The sequence below is a fragment of the Cupressus sempervirens genome, chromosome 7 (assembly GCF_028749045.1).
Source record: "Cupressus sempervirens isolate cs-2001-9-10 chromosome 7, ASM2874904v1, whole genome shotgun sequence".
NCBI classification, from domain to species: domain Eukaryota; kingdom Viridiplantae; phylum Streptophyta; class Pinopsida; order Cupressales; family Cupressaceae; genus Cupressus; species Cupressus sempervirens.
In genome coordinates, this window is record NC_143124.1 from 785,426,089 (window position 1) to 785,446,015 (window position 19,927).

At 33.7% G+C, this 19,927-nt stretch overlaps 1 protein-coding gene across 2 annotated transcripts in view; it reads right to left on the reverse strand.

Annotated features, from left to right (window-relative positions):
• Positions 1 to 16,572, reverse strand: part of LOC149549695 (vacuolar ATPase subunit F family protein) — a 56,371-nt gene extending 39,799 nt beyond the window's left edge. Inside the window, exons 1-2 of one of the 2 annotated variants that reach the window (XM_089792977.1) lie at positions 16,438 to 16,572; positions 13,517 to 13,622 (exon numbers count right to left, since the gene is read on the reverse strand). In XM_089792977.1, coding sequence (XP_089649103.1) covers positions 13,517 to 13,579 — 63 coding nt within the window. In that variant the 5' untranslated portion in view covers positions 13,580 to 13,622; positions 16,438 to 16,572. Of the gene's footprint in view, positions 1 to 13,516; positions 13,623 to 16,319 lie in introns of both variants that reach the window. The other variant, XM_089792978.1, reaches the window with a different exon arrangement.
• Positions 16,573 to 19,927: the final 3,355 nt, after the last annotated feature.

Here is a 19,927-nt window from a genome sequence, read left to right on the forward strand (position 1 = left end):
AATGATGAAATATTCAAAATCTTGTTCATGTATAGCACTCATGGCTCTCTTTGTTATTGCAACCAACTAGAGGCACATAAGTAATGCATGATATTTAGACTTCACAATTCATTAAAAAAAATGGGTTTTACGGTACAACCACTCAAGCAGTGTATTTCAATTGTGATACACAAAAGTAAGAAAATTGGACTAAGATTGAAGAGTAAAAAATTAGCAAATTTATGGTTTGTGGTTTACTTGTTGACAATACACTCTAATTTAGAAATTATAAAATCTTACTTCTGAAATAAATAAAATGACTTTATTTTTACTAATATCTCGATATAATATTTAAAATAAATAAATTAGATTAAATAGTCATTTTGTATCAATAAATATACAAAAAATGATAGTTCATTTTGCATGGTAAATCAAAAACATTAAAATATGTTTAGTTTACATCATAATTGGTATCTCTCTTTATTTATAGTTATTTCTCCATTCTACCCTCAATTTTATTTTAGTTTCCATTTATTTCTTCTAACTATTTGGCTTTAAAGCTATTTCTCCACTTTACCCTCAATTTTATTTTAGTTTGCATCTATTTCTTCTTCTAACTATTTGGCAAGAACTTTGATGCATTGTATCTCTTGTTAAATTAGTGTTGTTTTTGAAGGAACAAATCAGGTACTGAGGATGTGAGTGACATGACAAGCTATGTGCTATATTGCAACCAAAAGTGAAGGGAATCAGGACGAGTCCTTCAAATACAATTTAAACTGACTTGCTATCCTTGTAGCACATTATTTAATGACTGTAAGTTCAGTATTAAGTTTTAACCCCCTGTTGATTAAAAAACATTACAATCTCGTTCCTAAAATTGGGAAGTGGATAAAATACAAATATTTTCAATATTACTATGGCTTGTCATTAACTTGCTAACCTTTATGCCAATATAAGGTCCCCAATATTTAAGATGACCTTACTTAAACTTGCTTTTATTACTTTGTCAAAAATAAAGTAAATTTTTAGATGATGACTAAATATTGATTAATTTAATTAAATAATTAATAAAATATTGAAAAACTATTAAATGTTAAATTATTAAATAAAAGTTCTCTTAAAAAATTATTAATTTATAGATTGGCCAAATCGACATAATATTCTAGATTCTTCTTTGAGTTCTTTATAAGGAGGCTGGATTGAGGAAATCAAGAATGCTTGGACTTAATGAACAGTTCTCAATGTTCTTAGGAGCTTTAGACTAAACATAGTTATATGCGGAGAGATATTAGAGATGGAAAACTTCAGGAGTTTTGTTACATCCCAATTTTTTGAAAATTAAAATAATCATATAGCCCTTATATGTTTCACTTGAATGACAGTTGGATAGTTAAAACAGTTGAATGCTATGATCATGTGAAATGGAAATTATGGTTGATCATCTTTTTTTATGTATTCACGCAAAGATGGCTTGTTTGTAATTCGTTGCAATTTAAAATTAAAAGGAATGTTTATAGTTCTTCATAAGAAGTTATAAAAATAATTGTTAGTAATAATGGTGGTTAGCCATTGTGAAAAATTAAAATACTTTTGATTATGATTATCTTCATTCCAGATTGAGGAATATGTTATTATCGTGGAAATATTCTTTCTGGATGCAAGATGAGGTGAAAGGGGGGAAAGCATTGCTAAACGGGATTTAAGGAATGGGGCACCAAAAAGGTCCATCAACATGCCATCTGATATGGACTCTAACCATCTTGGTTAAGGATTTAATGGCTATAGGCAACACAGAGTATACCTTGGATAACCATGAGCTACCCAGTCAGTTCATAAGACAAGAAAACATTACGCATTTTGTTCAATAATCTAAATTGTTACCTTTGATCATTGTGGAGTCTCCTGAGTATATTAAAACCATGTTATTATGACATTCATACTTGCGCGTACATGTATATGTACATGTGCATATATCAATATGATGATATCAAATAAATATATAATTAAAATACATGCACATGTACGAACAAATAGAGATGGCACAATACATGATGCCAATATATATTTTATATCATGTGGAAGGGGGACCCTCATATATATCTTAATATTTTATTGGCTCCATATTGATGAGCCACTGCCACCTTCATATCGGCTTATATTCCTTTTTAAATTTTAAAAGTTTGGGAGTTACTTGTAACCAATGGCTGGCCTACACCGCCACTATCTTTTCTATAACTGAGGAAGCGTGCAACTGATCCATTTAAATCATTCCCTGCTATCGGAGAAAAATTCCTTTCCTTCTCCTTTTGCATTTTGGCTCTAAGTTTTTATCTAGCAAAGAATTCATTTCCAAGGCTAGAAATCGACTACAACTTCCATCGGAAGTATTCCATTATTCTCTGTCCCACATCGTGACATCCCAAACTGCAAGTTAAGCAACACCATTTTGCTACCAGTTCAGACTTCATTCCTCTCATTCGCACTTGTGACCCCAAGCCGCGATAGATAGAGCGCAAATACCATTCTCAGGTCATTCAACCATTTGCTCATATTTCATTATCATATGTTCTCTGTTTCTAGTTGTTTCAATATGGCCATCTTTGATGTAATTGAATGACTGTAATATCAATGTGCATCCTCGATCACGGAAGAAGCGATATTGGTTGTGACCAAACGCCATAGTATAATTATTTATAAAGTATAGAAACTACTTCATCTCTCTTATTACCTTGCTTATCGAGTGCTGAAGATCATACAAACCCACACTGTCATAATACAAATTGTCACCACTATGAATGCTTAGTGAGCACAATTCTAAATGGCATACTTTGTACATTATATAAGAAGCTAGCACTGATATTTATAACATGAGGCATTGATTTGATTTATACAGTGGTATCGTCCATGTGTCATTAAGATAAGATTAGATTGGATGAAGTAAATCTGATTGTTAAATTTAAATTTACATTATACATTACTCTAAAACTCCCAAGATACACCCAAGACCAGGAAGGTCAAGCATTAATGGGTGGGGAGGAGAAGTATCCCTGCAAGAACAATTGAATGTCAGTAAGCGAGAGTAAATGAATAATTAAACTTAAGTCAACTCATGGTCGTCCAAATTATATTTCGGTTGTCAAGTCGAGTGATGGGTAATTGGGCTTATGCAACGCCCATCTAAATCCTTGGCCAAGGTAGGTTAGTGGCATGCTAACACAATTGATCACTTGAGGTCAGAGTGCTAGCTGACAAAGGGGAGGTTGATGGAGGATATCCACTACCCTGTCTGTTGCTTAGCCGATTCTCTAACACCAAGATGCTCAGGTAGCAAGACCATGGTGCCCCAAGCCTAACCCCGAGGTAGGGAGGACCTTTCTCGTATGAGATTGTGTGAGGATAAGTTAAGGTCCATAGTTGGGAGGTTAAGCCCATGCCAATGCTTCTCCTCTTCACCAGATGTCAAGGCTTGCACAAAACAATGATACTTATTTGATACATGTATGACTCTTGATCTTTTGTACATCCTTTATCTTAATTTAATGTTTTCTTGAGATATATATATATATATGTATATATATATATATATATGTATATATATATATATATATATATATATATATATATATATTTCCTCATGATGTTCCTATCAAATGTATTGGTAGAAGTTAGTTATGGAAATTATAATACTTTCCTTTCATGTGAACTAGAAAAGGGTGGTTACATCACTTCTATATACTAATTCGTGTACAATGAATTCAGTTGATAGTTTTCTTTCTAAATAAAGTAGAGAATGTAACTACCTTAATGTCATTCTATTATGAAATCCAGTTTTACCTTAGAATATGTTTCTATTTTTAGCTTAGAAAAAATGGTATATTACAAGTTTGACAGGGGAGCCGGACAAAAACCTTGTTCTTCTAGAAGGGGGGATTTGTGAATGAATTTACATCTGCACCAAATTTGCCCTAAATAGATATTCCAAAACTAAGGTATTTTGTATTGTGACTATTTTGGAAAATAAAGACTATAGACAATTATATTTTAATAATCACTAAAAAGTATCTGTGAGATGGGAAATTATTAATGAGTTGGAATAAAGTTGAGAGTTAAAATGTGGGTCCAATTGAAGTTTTGGATTACATATTTCTGTGAAAAGTATGGGTTGAGGATATCGACAATTATAATTGTTATGAACTAACTGGCAAAAATAAGGAAAAGTACTTATCTATCCCACCAAATATTATCTTCCCAGTGTTAGAATGATTAGAATAACTAAGAGGGGGGCTGACTCAGTTATCCTCACGCCTAGATGTACCAATTCCACTTTTAACAACTTAATCAAACTCATAAATCGACTCAGTCAATATAGCAAATCATCAGGAACTCAACTTATTCATATCAACACATAGCTCTTTGTTTTAGTGTTAGCCGAATTGCAAAAACATACAATAGTAAATAGCATGACACATGAAAACAGCATTCACACAAGTATGACGTCAGGATTTAACGTAGAAACCCAATTTGGGAAAAACCACTAAGTAACATGATACTACTTTTTCACTCTTCTGAGTGAGCTCAGCAAAGAGTCAACCCTGTTAAAGGTTACAAAACACACTATTAGGTGTGACCCTGTTAGAGGATTTATTCACCCTATTAGAAGTGGCCTTGTTAGAGGTCTTCAAAAACATCCCATCAAAATGTCACCTTGATTAAAGGGTTTACAACATGACTATTAGGTCAACCTTGACTAAAGGATTTTATTGCCAAAATGGTTAGAAAGTAATAGCTAGGTTGATCTGATAAATTACAACTCACTTTGCATGTTCAAATCTCCATTTAGCTCATTCTTGGTTCATTGACTAGTCTTTATCACATTCTCCATCTCTGATCTGCTTGGCAACACCTCAAGCAATCTCACTTTCACCAATTTCTCACTTTTCCTCTACAACTCTTGTTCTTCCAATTATTCTTCACAAATTCGCCAACCAACTTGTAAAACGTCTCATATGCCTCCTTAAATAGACAAGTTTAATCTTTTGCCACTTAAACATAATCGTAGATCTTAGGGTTTGATCCGATTCATTGAATTTGTTCATCATTTTGTCCTTCTTCTTCTTTCCTTGAAACTTCTAGAAACTTCTCATTGAATCTTCGCCTTAGATCGCACATCAAACCTAATTCATACATTAAATATGTCAACTCATTAATACTCATCTTTAAAATGCTTTGACTATTCTGTAACTTCAACTGTGCCGGCCTCAAATCTTGACTCTTTCTCAAACTGTTAATCGTGCAAACACTTAGTCATTACTATGTTCTTCAGCTCGATCATCACTGAGTAGCTCAGCCATCACTATGCTCGGTCATTACTTAAGTGTTCCTTCATCTTGCTCGGTCATTACCATCACTCAGCTAATACTTAAGTTCCTTAATCTTCTACTCAGTAATGCTTAACTTCTTCAATGACCTAGTAATCTGTTGCTCATTCAAACTAGGTGCTTTACTTAACTTCTTGACTTCTATCAATCATATCTTCTACAATTCAACTTTCTTCTTTATTTAATAGAATGATCAAACAACATATTATCTTGTCAAATACTAACTGATCAAGTGCCCTTTGTAGTTCCATCATGCTTACTCCTCTTTACTCAACCGCTTTACTAGTTCATCTTGTTAACTCTCTTTTCAAATCCTCTTCATCAATCAAATACTATGGCACTCTACACTGTTAGCAAATGTATTACCAATAAGATTTGACATCAATAACAACATAACAATTGTTCCAATTATAGTTCCAACAATCGCCCTCTTTGGCACCGATGGTAACACCTTTAGTTACCATGCAATAGCAAAAAGTGTTCTCTAAAATTTCATTGTCAAGTCCCTCTGTATCATATCTTCATTAATATCCTTAGCTTCATCTTGATTCTCATCCATGCAATATCCTTAGTTTTATTATGATTATCATTCATAGGAATCTCTAATATGCTCCCTCTTTGACATATCTCTGATTTCACTATAGATATGGGATGGTAACTTGACACACATCTCCCTCTTTGACAACAATACCAAATTCATCATGTAGATGCCTTTAACTTCTATACTAACTAATCTCTGAATGATCTCTCTTTCGTCTTTATTTATCTTTTTCCTTGACTATATCACCATGCACCTACTTGCAGTGTTATCAACTCATGTTATTGTCAATTATAGGCAGCTCCTAAAGTGTGATCTCCTGCATCAATCTGTGAGATATTTTGATCATAACAATAGACGCATTGTTGCATCCCTTCTTAGTTTGCTGTAGATAGGGGAATGACACCTAACTTACCTCTTAAAAACACAAATGAATCCTAGGGTAATGCCTTAGTGAATATATCAACTCTCTGCTCCTTTGTATTCACATATTCCAGTCTTACTTCTTTGTCTTGCACTAACTCCCTTAAGTAATGATACTTGATTGCAATGTGCTTTGTCTTTGTGTGCATCACATGATTCTTAGATATGTTTTGTAGCACTTATGTTATCACAATATATCACAAGTTAGTAATCTCTTCCTTCATAGCTTCCAACAATTGTGTGATCCACACTATGTTTGAGCAATTGACTGCTACTACAACATTTTCATCTTCTACTATGGATTGTGAAATACAATTTTGATTCTTACTTGTCCATGAAATCAATTTCTTGCCTAGAAAGAAAGCTCCTCCACTTTTACTATTTCTATCATCAATGTTCCAGACCAATCAGCATCTGTGTAAACTTTTAGCTCAAACTTGTCATTCTTCTTATACCATAAACCATAGTCTTTTGTTCCTTTCAGATATCTCAATATCCTTTTCACAGCCATCAGGTGGTTCTCATTAAGATTAGCAAAAAATCTTGCAACAATTCCAACAGAGAATGCAATGTCAAGTCTGCTATGAACAACATATTGCAATGTCAATCATTGACCTGTACAATGTTTGATTTACTTCAGCAGAATCACCATTCTTTGAAAGTTTATGACTAGTAGTCATAGGTGTTCCAACTGGTCTTGAATCCTCCATTCCAAAGGTCTTCAATATCTCCTTGATATATTTTGATTGTGTAATGTATATACCTCCTTTCATTTGATAGACGTGCAAACCAACAAAGGATTTTATCTCTCCAAATATTGACATCTCAAATTCTTTCATCATCTCATTAGCAAATGATTTGCACATTAAAACTTGTCTTCCAAATATGATATCATCAACAAATATTTCAGTTAACAATATCTTATCTTCAGATTTACTTTTCAAATATAGATTGGCATTATCATTAGTTCTTGTAAAACCAATTTTCACCCAATATGCATGTAATCTTTCATACATGCTCTAGGGGCTTGTGTCAAACCATACAATGCATTGTGCAACTTATATACCATGTTCTTCTTGCTAGGTTCAACAAGATCTTCAGGTTGTTCAATGTAGACTTCTTCTTCCAAGATTCTATTCAAAAACAAAAATTTGACATCCATTTGATATACCTTGAATTCTTTGTAAGTAGCATATGCAAGTAATGCTCTTACTCCTTCAAACCTTGCAATTGGAGCAAATGTCTCTCCATAGTCAATTCCTTCCTCTTGTGCATATCCCTTGCAAACCAATCTTGCTTTGTTCCTTGTGACTTCACCTTTCTCATTCAACTTTTTTCTAAATACCCACTTGGTTCAAATCACATTCTTATCTTTTGGCCTTGGTACAAATGTCCATATTTTGTTCTTATCTATTTGATCAATCTCCTCATTCATTGTTCTAATCCAATCTTCATTCTCCAATGCATCTTTAATTGTTCTTGGTTCAAACTCACATAGTAGACTTGTATCATTCTTCAACTTGTTTGTGTCATGACTCCTAAATCTTCGTATCCAATGATTTGATCAGGTGTGTGGTGTCTTCTCACATATTTTGATCAAACAAGTTCACATCTTCTTTCTCCTTGTTGTAGTTCACTTGGTCCAACTTGCTCATCTTCTCCAGGTATTTCCTGTTGTAACTCAACTTCCTTTATCTGATGTTCGGTCTCCTTTGTCTATGACTCAGCCTCTATAGCCTAATGCTCGGCAACTTGTTGATGCTCGGCAACTTGTTGATGCTCAACAAAACTTATCTACTATAACTCAGCAGTGTCTGTCTGATGATGCTCGAAGCCTCTTTCTCTTGTTCAAGTAAAGTACTTGGTTCTTCATACAAAGTTTCTATAATGTTCAGATTCCTTCTTACACTCTTTTCTTCAAATTCATCTACTCTAATATTTGTACTTTACACAATTTTGTTAGTATTAGTATTCAAACACTTGTATGCCTTGCTTTTAGTGGAATATCCTAAGAATATACCTTCATCACTCTACATCAAGTTTTCCATTCCTTGAATCTTTCAATATATAACACTTGCTTCAAAATACTTTGAAATATTTGGCATTAGGTGCATAGCCATACCACAACTCAAAAGGGGTTATGTTTGTATCTTTCTTGACTTGAACTCGGTTAAGTATATAACAACAGTACCTATAGCCTCTCTCCAATACTTTTCTAAAACATTCTTTTCCATCATCAATGTTCTTGCACAGTCCATGATTGATCTGCTTCTTCTTTTAGCTATCCCATTTTGTGGTAGAGTCCTTGGTGCAAACAATTGTCTTTTGATTCATTTGTCATCGCAACATGTATTGAATTCCTCTGATATGAATTCACCTCCTCTATCTAATCTCAAGCATTTCAAATTTTTACCTGTTTCCTTATCAACTCTAGCCAAATACCACTTAAACATTTAAAAAGCATCAATTTTTTCTTTGAGAAACATCACAGTCTTCATTCTAAAGTAATCATCAACAAATAAGATAAAATACTTGTCACCATAATAACTTTGCACTCCAATTGGACCACATAAATAAGTATGAACCAACTCCAAAATATCATCAGAAGAATAGGTTTTGCTCTTGAAACTAGACTGTCATTTTTTCCATTTGACATTGTTTGCATATCACTTTATTAGATTTTCTCAATCTTGGTAATCCTCTTACTCCTTCCATCTTACTAATGTTTACCAAATTATCAAAGTTCACATGACACAACCTCTTATACCATAACCAAACAACTTCAATTTGTGCAAATAAACATGTATTTTTAGATAGGTCTAGATAGAACAAGTTACCTCTTGTTTGCTCTCCCACTTCCAATCACTTCACCAATTTCATCATAAATTTTTGTCTTCTTGTTTTGAAATTCAACTTGGTAGCCTAAACTATTCAGCTATGCCACACTCAACAGATTATACTTCGGTCCATCAACCCAATATGCATTGTCACATCTGATTTTGTCTTTCAATATAATACATCCTTTACCATTCACATAACATGGTGCATCATTTCCAAACTTAACACATCTTCCATTATAGTGTTCTAGTTTTTCCAACATACTTGTATAACCAGTCATATGATGTGAGCAACCACTATCAATTATCCATCGATCATTCTTACTAACATGTGAAATAAGAGCAGTTTTCTTAAACTTTTCATCTTCATTAGATTCATATTTCATTGCAACATAAACAACTTCTTCATCATGTTCATCAGAATCACTTTTTGAACCATCTTCTTCAACAATGTAACAAGATTTCTTACCTTTTCCCTTGTAGTCTTTGTTACCTCAGTTTGTCTCTGTTGTCTCTCCCTCCTCGGTATCTGTTGTTTTTCCTTGCCTCATTTTCATCTCTGTCAAGACACCTTGCAGCAATATGACAAGCTTTGTTACATGTAAAACAGATTCTAGGAAGTTTACCTTTATATATTTGTCTTTTCCTCTTGGTAGCCTTCTTGCTAATAATGCTTCTAGATCCTCAAGGTCATCATATGATTCGCTATCATTGTTCTCAAGCTTACTTTTTGAATTTTTTATTCTTTTAGATCCATCAATGGTTAGTTGAGACTTGAAAGCAGATTAAACACTAGAAGGTGTATAATTATCAGAATTTGACAATTCAAATGCAGTGAGTCTACCAACTAGACTATCCAAAGTCGGGTCATTACCAAGTGTACATCTAGTTCTTGTATTGCAGACACTCTAATGGCATAAACAAGAAGTAAAGTTCTTAATACCTTGTTGATCACAATCTCATCAATTATGTCTCCTCCAGCACCTCTTATTGCATTCACCACTTCTTTGATTCAACCACAATACCGGGCAACAATTTCTCCTTCTTTCATTCTCATGTCATCAAACTTGCCTCTCAAACTTTCAACTTTAGCCCTTAACACATTTTTGTCTCATTCATGAATTTGTGCCAGCTTATCCCACATTTGCTTTGCAATAGTGCAATCCTTCACATCATCAAACTCGGCATAACTTAGGGAAGATGCTAAACCTATCATCATTTGATTGTGCTCCTACTCAATTGTCATGGGTCTAGGTACTTCTATGTATTCATTGTTCAAGTAGTATAGTGCAAAATCTCCAACTCCAGATAGATGCAATCTCATCAAACGTTGTCATGCTGGGAAGATCTCATCGTTCAACTTGGGTACCTCTCCTTTTTACATCTTGATCTTTTAGCTTAAGTCCCTTCAAACTTTCCTTGCAAGCACCCAAAGCTTTGATACCAATTATTAGAATAATTAGAATAACTGAGAAGGGGGTTGAATCACTCTCAGTTATCCTCAGGTCCACTTGTACCAATTCCACTTTTAACAACTTCAAATAACTTGATCAAACTCATAAATCCACTCGATCAGTATAGCAAAATCATTAGTAACTCAACTTATTCATATCAACACTCAGCTCTCTATTTAGTGTTAGCCGAATTGCAAAAACATATAACAGTAAATAGCATGACACATGAAAACAACATTCGCACGAGTATGACACCAAGATTTAACGTGGAAACCCAATTTGGGAAAAACCACCAAGTCACATGTTACCACTTTTTCACTCTTTTGAAGTGAGCTCGGTTAAGAGTCAACCCTGTTAAAGGTTACAAAACACACTATTAGGTGTGACCCTATTAGAGGATTTGATCACCCTAATAGGAGTGGCCTTGTTAGAGGCCTTGAAAAACATCCCATCAGAATGTCACATTGATTAAGGGATTTACCTACCACAATGGTTAGAAAGTAACAACTAGGTTGATCTGATAAATTACAACTCACTTTGCATATTCAAATCTTCATTCAGATCACTCCTGATTCATTGACTGGTCTTCATCACATTCTCCATCTCTGATATGCTTGGCAACACCTCAAGTAATCTCACTTTCACCAACTTCTCACTTTTCCTCTACAACTCTTTGTAGTTCCATCATACTTACTCCTCTTTACTCAACCACTTTACTAGTTCATCTTGTTAACTCTCTTTTCAAATCCTCTTCATCAATCAAATAATATGGCACTCTATATTGTTAGCAAATGTCTTACCAGTAAGGTTTGACGTCAATGACAACATAACAATTGTTTCAATTGTAGTTCCAACACCCAGGACAGAGTATATTGCCATCGATTGTACAAAAATAGCAGCAGAGCCTTTAAAAATAATTTGATATTAATTATTCTGTCATTGGCCACATATAATCAAAGTTTTGCAGATAATATTATTAAGGTTGTTGATTTGTGCATGGATGCAGCAGAGCCTTGAAAATTTTTGATATTAATGATTGTGTAACCACATATAATCTAAGTTTTGCAGATAATAGTACTAAGGTTGTTGATTGGTGCATGGACATTAGTGATCCGAAGAAGTGTTTCGAGAAATCATACAGACTTCGACAATCTTATGGTTCAGCATTCCACCATCAAAGGGTTCTTTAGACAGCGGCTTGATTCTGTGAACCAAGCTACATCCTGAATTAAGCAGCGTCTACCAGGTTGGTGCTTTCAAAATCCTTCCAGAGTGGAAAATATTGCTGAAGACGAGGTTAGATAACTGTATGGTGACTTCCAATGCTATTACTGGAGTGATTGATTCATGACACGACTGAATGTGGCCCACTATCTTGTCCATATTTCAATCTCTAATAAGGATCAGAACTGTTAATATCTGTTATGTGTGTTGTAGCCATTGTTCATCTATGCTGCAGTATATTGAATTAGAAAAGGCAGTCTATTTCTAAGCTCTAGGCAACGTGAAATCTGTTTATTGCTGCACTCAAGAAACTCCTCTGTATTAGGTGTTGTGATATGTAAAGTGCTTGTGATATTATACTTATCTAGAATAGAATAAAGAGCAACAGCAAATTGTTAGAATTCCCTCTTGGTATAATTTACTGTTTATTAATTGTGGACAACAGCTTACGAATCAGACAATACTTGAATTCAAGAATCTGCAATAAACTATCCTTATATGCAAGTAATGGTTTGATGAAATTAGTCTGAAGATAGGAGTAAAAAATTGGTTTAAACCTATCTGGGGCTATTTCAGCAAAGATAATGCACATGAAGCTTTCTAAAAACCTGTGAAGTTAAAATCAACAATGATAAGTAAGTTTCAGGAGAAAACAGACTTCCTAATTATGACCACATTTTAGTCTTCAATTCATCGTAGAGAAATCTCAACTTGTTTTACAGACATTAGAAAAAGACATTGACTGGGTTATCAAGGGTATCCATTTCGTTAGAAGTTCAAAGATACCAATATTTAAGATTCCTTCAGGAAAACCATCATGAGACTATTACACAGTTGTTGGCCAACTCCAAACTCCCCATGCTCTCTCAAGCTCTCGTAAGAGTTTAATAGTCACATATAAGTATTTATAAATATGACCATAGGATTGTCTTCAACTATTTACTCATGTTGGTTATGGGTGGAAATCGCATCATGTTCTGACTCGAAAATTGCTTTTTAAACAAACTATAGTCCCTCAGGGTTTCTTAAGACTGACATTGGAGCCAAATTAGGTCCCTGCTCTAATCAACTCTCACGTATTCATAAATATTTGATTATGGCTGTATGTTGCATCATGTTCTGATCAGTATGTTGATTTTAAACAATAATACTGTCCTCGTTTCTTGTTCTCCTAATAGTTTACAAAGACTGTAATGCCCTTGCCTACTTCTACACCTTACCAGCTTGTGATAAAATTTCATAAAACTAAGGTTACAGTCTTCAGTGCCTCTAACAATGTTACTTGCACGTTTCCTTTCAAATAAGGGAAGGTCGTGGAGAATTCTCCACAATCTATATGACTTGGAATCAGTTCACTGGCCTATTCTTTAGCCTAGAATCTGTCTCTCAATCCCAAATTCGCATGTGAAATACATACATCAATGATGAATATGTGAAACCACCATAGAGGTGGAAGGTAGAAATGTGCCTCAACAGTATGAATGTTTTGAATAATTTGCATGTTACTCAAATAGGAAAGTTACCTAAACCTAATTGCATTGTTTCCCATCATATATTATAACTTAACAAATGAGTTTCTATAAAGTTAATAGATTGTGTTCAAGAGATACAACTCATATAAGCAGAAAACCTCAAAATTAAATTTTTAACAGTTTTCAAAACTCAGAAATGAACAAATACCTCATCAGCAATCATTGCAATAATTGCAGAATTGCTAGATGGAACTTGAGATTTCCCAGCCATTGCAGAAAATATCTACAGTCAAATCACGTGTAACTCTTCTCCTCTGCAAATATTGTTTGAAAAGAAGAATTAGAGACAGTAAATGTCAACCTCCGATATTATAACAATTAAAAATGCCAGTCTTGTAAATCTTTACAAATTAACATTTTTTGAAGACTTCTCGAAAGATTTTAATGGAGATGAATCAGAATATGGAAATGGTTCAATGATAGATTTCAAATTTACGAGCAGAGGTTGCCATATCATACAAAGACAAACACAAAACTAGACAGAAATCTTGTAATTTATGACCAAGTTACAAGCTTCATTTTCCATGTTTATTAAATAAAAATTAATATATCCCACACAAACATATTATTTTCAAAATGAAAAAAATGATGGGAAACCTATCAAAGTGTACCACTGAAAAACAAATGGATATGCTAGGAATTTTTTTTGTTGAAAAAGGATTCGATGAGAGAACCTGGATGGAATTGAATTAGCAGTAGAATCCAGAAAATACTACAAATTTTTAGTAGGTAAATCTACTGGTGCAATCACTGCTCTTAGTTTAAGTTTTTTTCCAGGAATTAAAGATACCTCAGAAACAAGCCCAAAGTGGAGAAAATGCAGGTTACATTAGGTAGATTAGAAGAAGATGATCTTCAAAAGTAAACTCAAAGAGCATAACCCATCAAGAGGACATCATTCCGCACAGGTTACAAGATCCAAAGAATTTCAAAAGTCATCCACAAAAGGCAGAGGACAAAAAGATCGTCACTTAATTAACAAGTCAGAAAAATAGTCGTGAAACTCTTGATATCAAATGAATTCTATCTTGTCTATGTGTTGGAAAATATATACGAAATTATAATATGACCTCTTTAAAGCTGTCCAGATATAATTAATAAGATATATGATTGTCAAAATAAACAGCCTTTTGCACAACCATCTGAAATCAAAAGTGGTGGCATGGAAGCATCATAATCATGTTCTAAGTAGGGGTGACATTGACTGCAATTAGACTAATTCTGAAGTAAGTTGCAGTGGATTTAGAATTTGGCCCATCGATATCTATACACCAGTGACCAAGTACAATGAAAGTGCTAATTTCAAAGAAACAGGCATCATTTAGCAAGGTAAATGCAAGAAGCAATCCTTGAGAAGAAGAAAGATCTCACTAAGAGCCTCATCTTACACAATAGGGTAAAATGGTGTTTCTTCAAAACCCTGTCACAACAGAATCACTAGCTTTCCCCTGAAAGCAAAGATAGCAAAATTGATTTCAAAAACCAAACCTTGGCAGTTGCTTTCAGTGTGAAGTTTTTAACACAAAATACACATCTCTGGACTCATCTTTGATTCATAAGTAATTACAAATACAAACCCAAAGGTAGCCCTGCAAAGGAGTCGGGTATAAAAGAACAATCCATATTTACACTTCGGCAACTGCCACATATCAATTCATCATTATCAATTCCTTGAGACCCTAGAATAACATGAATGGCATTAAACATCCATATTTTTTCAGAGAAATCAAACCCTGATTTATGATAAAGCATGGAAGTGAAGTAGAAAGGAAAAGCAGTGAAAATTCTCTCCAGATTTAAAATATACAAATAAAATAGGCTTAGGATTTATGAGTGATAAAGCATGGAAGTGAGGTAGAAAGGAAAAGCAATGAAATTTCTCTCCAGATTTAAATGAAATTTCTCTCCAGATTTAAAATATATAAAAAAATAGAATTAGGATTTGCGAAATTCAGAAATGCAGAATGGCTTTCCTTCCAACACGGTCCACATTGAACGGGGTTCGCATGAAAAGAATACGTGAAGTACTCAACCTCAGATGATCCGTTTCCTCCTAAACTCCAAATTCTATCGAAATCTTCAACTAAGAGCACGACTTAACCTCAAACAGAATTCCTTGGCTAAGATCTACAAAAACTGGATTCATGTAATCAATAAAAATGCAAACACTTTTTTGCAAACAAGCCGTAAATTGGTTCATTCAATCCCGGAATCCCGAAAATTGAATTTGCTGTACTCCCAGATAAATAATTGAAAAAGAACATTGAATTTACAATTCAGCTAATCTAATTAAAAAACTTGTGTCTTCCATAATGCTTACTAAAAAATGCTTATCAACTAATCTAGCTTTCCTGTTCGAGGTAAAAAAGTTTTTTAAAAAAACGACCCAAAAAGAAGTAAAACTTAACCTATAAATTTTCCCGGATGTTATTAATTCCATCTCACAAACAAATCGTAGCCGAAGGATGACAATAAGCTGGATTCTCATTCACAGTGATATTAGTTGTAAGATACCTATGATCTTCCCAAATGGGAAAAAAACTAGGATCTCACAAAATTTCAGTCGCATTTCAAGGTAAAAGGAATTGAGCATAGATTTGTCGGCAAATCACATCCAGAGACGATGGGATTAAAATATGACATGTAACGGAGCAACAATGTGACAAACAAATCTGTGTATACAAAATGACAAACCCTAAATCAGCATTTCATTCTATGCTTGAACGCAATTGCTTTCATAGCCCCAATAAATATCAATGAGAGATATCCAACTAAGATAGTATACCTAAGAATAAATAAACAAGTGCAAGAAAACCCCCACAGCTGACAAGCCAGATGCCAACAGACAGAACTGGTATTGGTGTTTACGAGTTGATAAAACAGAGACAGCAATTTTCTCCTACACTCAACTGCAATTGACAGAGATAGAGGAAAATATACAGCGTGCATACCTCAAAATTTTGATCACATGCAATGAGGACAAATTGGAAGTAAAATATTAGTAAGAAAACTATAAAACATCGTCCTAAATATTGTGCCAATCTGCAATTGTAATATGATTTTCCAGACCTGCTTGTTCTGTTCCTTCGATACCCGTTTCCTCCTGTATCACTTCTCGTTTCACAGGAAGTATATCTTGCGAGGCTTTTTACTATCTTGTCGTTCGATTTTTTTCGGTTTATTTTTTTCCAATTGCACTTGTACCTAGGTTTTGAAGTTTTTAAAACTATTTATTATTGATGGTAAGGTATCGTCTCTTAGATTTTTATTTTATTTTTTGGGTAAAGGTCTAATTCGTTAGATATTTATTTTAAGTCAATTGATAGAGATACGACAATTGTTTCTCAAATACTATTGCATCTATTGATATTTATTTTATTTTAAGTCAATTGATAGAGATATGATAATTAGTTTCTCAAATACTAGATGCAATAATTTTTTCCCAATTGACCAATCAAATTCAAGTATTCATTGCTCTCTATTAAAGTTTTCTAATTTTTATATATTATAAAATTTAGAATAATTGTATTTATTCATCTTATGTTTGGTTCTTAGGTAAGGGAAAAATCATTTTTCAACTACCTTAATTAATAAATTTTCAAGTTGCCTCATTAATGCATGATTAAAGGTACAAAGTCCATACTTTTAGAAATTCTAGACTAATATCTACCAAATAATGATATTAAATTAATAATAATAATAAGTCTTACAAGTACATTAGGATCAAAGTAGTAAGTAGGTCTTATCAAACAATAATATCAAATTAATTTCAAAATGTGATGATGAGATTTCTCATTGACGTCTATTAAAGTAGTAAGCAATAAGGTGTAGGATTTTTTTTAATATTTTAATAATTAGTTACATTCATTTGAGTAATTTTGTTAATAAATTAATTACATTGATTTTAATAATTTTCTTTATGTATATTTATTTTTATATTTTAGATCATTTATTTAATTTAAGTTTTTAATGGTTTAATATATGGTATAGTAAATTAAATTTAACAAACTCATATATCATAGATTTAGTGTTATTTACCTTTTACACATATCTGAGTATTGCTTTTGATTTCATAGCAAATATTTTACATTCAAAATTGTATACTCTACAAAATAAATGACTACTGATGGAATTAAAAAAAAAACTTATTAACATATTTGTATTGTCTTAAAATGGAAGCACTTCCATGTTACGAATGTTTAGCCCTCCAAGTAACTAGTATGAGGTCATGTCAAGTGCCTTGAATGGGTCTTTGCATGGATCTGGTTGTTTTTCCCCTATTCTGCTTCTCTCCCTCCATTTTCAACCTATTTCTAACAACTTTCTCTATGAAACTAAGGACTTTGAGTTTCTGGGCCAAGGACAACTTGAAGGGTCAAGGTCAACCTCCACCTTGACCTAGGTCACGAACGACCTCAACCCTGACCTAGGGTAGGGTCAACCTCATCCTTGACCCCAGGTCTAATTTTTAATTTTCAGGAGTTTCGGGACATCAAGCTTCGAAAAGTTTCTTCTTCCCACTTTTGGGTTGGTTGTTTCAGGTTTTGGAATGGTAGACTCTTAAATTGCATTTAGTCTAGGCCCATTTCTAGGGGTAAAGGTTAATTGGGATTTAATGCTCTCATGTCAGCCTTCTCTAGGAGTTTGTGCCCTAGATCTCTATATAAGAAAGCCTCCTCCTCTCATTTTTCTCTAAGACACATTTTGATATTAGACGAACCATTACCTTTCTACATCCATGAAGTGAAGATCTACTAAGCATTCAAGCATTCAAGTGTTCAAGCATCCAATTCATCAAGGAGGTCCATTGTTAGCTATTGAAGGATTCAATCTCTATGGAGCCCTCTTGTTGAAGATTTCTCCTTCCATATTCATTCAAGCCTTTTCCTATGCAATGATACATTCAAGATTGGCATTGAAGATCTAATGCCATTGATTTGAGACATTTTACATATATTTTTACATTCATTTGGAGCATTTGTAATTGTGAATTCAAGGATTCGAATCCTCCACAAAGATTTCAATATAAGCAAGGTGAATAGTTCCATTTACTTTGTTTATTTATATTGCAATTTTAATTACATTTCAAGGTTGATTCCAAACAGGGGTTTGACCAAGGCAAACCACCCCCCCCCCCCCCCCCCCCCCATCCAAACAACAAAACTATTTTTCTTGCAAATACAAGTGTGGGGCAATGAATTGAAGAGCAGATTTGGGTACCCTTTTCATTGAACTTATGGGATCCGTGAACAAAAATTTCATTAGAGCGGTATAGGTCAAGGTCAACTTTTCAGGGTACAATTGTGCCCTAAGGTAAGATTGTCCCCCTTTATACGGGGTCAAGGTCGGCCTCCCTTCAAAAGGAAAAAAGTTTTCTAGGTTTTCTCTATCTCGACATTTCCAGTCTAGAATAGGTTACAGAGATCCCCGAAACTATACACAGACATTAGAAATCAGCATTTTCTAGATTTATCCTACTTTAAGGTTAGTACTTATCTTTTCTCTATTTTTTAAGCACATACTTCTCAAATAGCAAGACCATAGGATCTCCTCCTTTCTCTCTATTCTCCATTACATGATCCATCTATGCATTGATCACTTCCTTGTGGTTAATCAATTTGGATCGTTCCCATTGGGAATTTGGATTGAGGATGCGTCATATTTTCTTTCTATTCATTTTGGTGAACCCAACATGCTTACCCTCTTTTCTTTTGTGGAATTAGATGTCCTATTGTGTTTTGCGGTGTTACATTTCATTTCATATTTGTCAGGTCCTTTATTACATTAAGATTAGATTTAGTTTATGCTCTTGCATTTTAAAATTCAAAAATACAAAAAAAAAAAATTGCAAAAATTTCTTTCAAAAATATTTACGCTTTATGCTTTATTAGTTTAATTCATTTGTATTGCATTGGTTTATGAGCTTTATTACTTCTAATCTTAGGGTTAGACACAGTCGTAGACTTATGGGTACCTTTGAACCTGAGTCTTCTTATCCTTTCCTTAGGATTCTGGATGAAACTTTGATTCTTCCTAATTCTAATCCTCTTATGGAGAAAAAATCTTCTCACTCATCTCATGATGAGGATAATGCTTTAAGAGTTCCTTCTAAACAAGTCCAAAAACTTTCAATTGAACTTGATAAAATGGGTAGTCGGCTTATTCAAGAAAACCATAATCAAGATTATATTCAAGCTATAGAGGCTCTTAAGAAAGTTCTTTGTGATAGTGACCAAGGTGTTAATATGTTGCATGATGTTACTCACCTTGTGCATTCCAATATTAAACCTTTAGCTCAAGAAGCTCAAGATTTAGGGTTGATTCATCCTGTCACTAGTGTAGAACCTTCTTATGTTCCTTTCCCTAGTGTTCCTACCTATACTCCTTCTTTAGTGACTATGACAGTTCCCTCTATCTCTATGAGTATTCCTCCTATGTTCCTTCTGTAGAACAAGAATTAGTATGCAAAGAACATTTACAAATAAAGTAAACATTCACAAACCAAAAACTAAATTCACATATATGCTTAGACAAAGAAAGCAAACAAGAAGTGCAAACC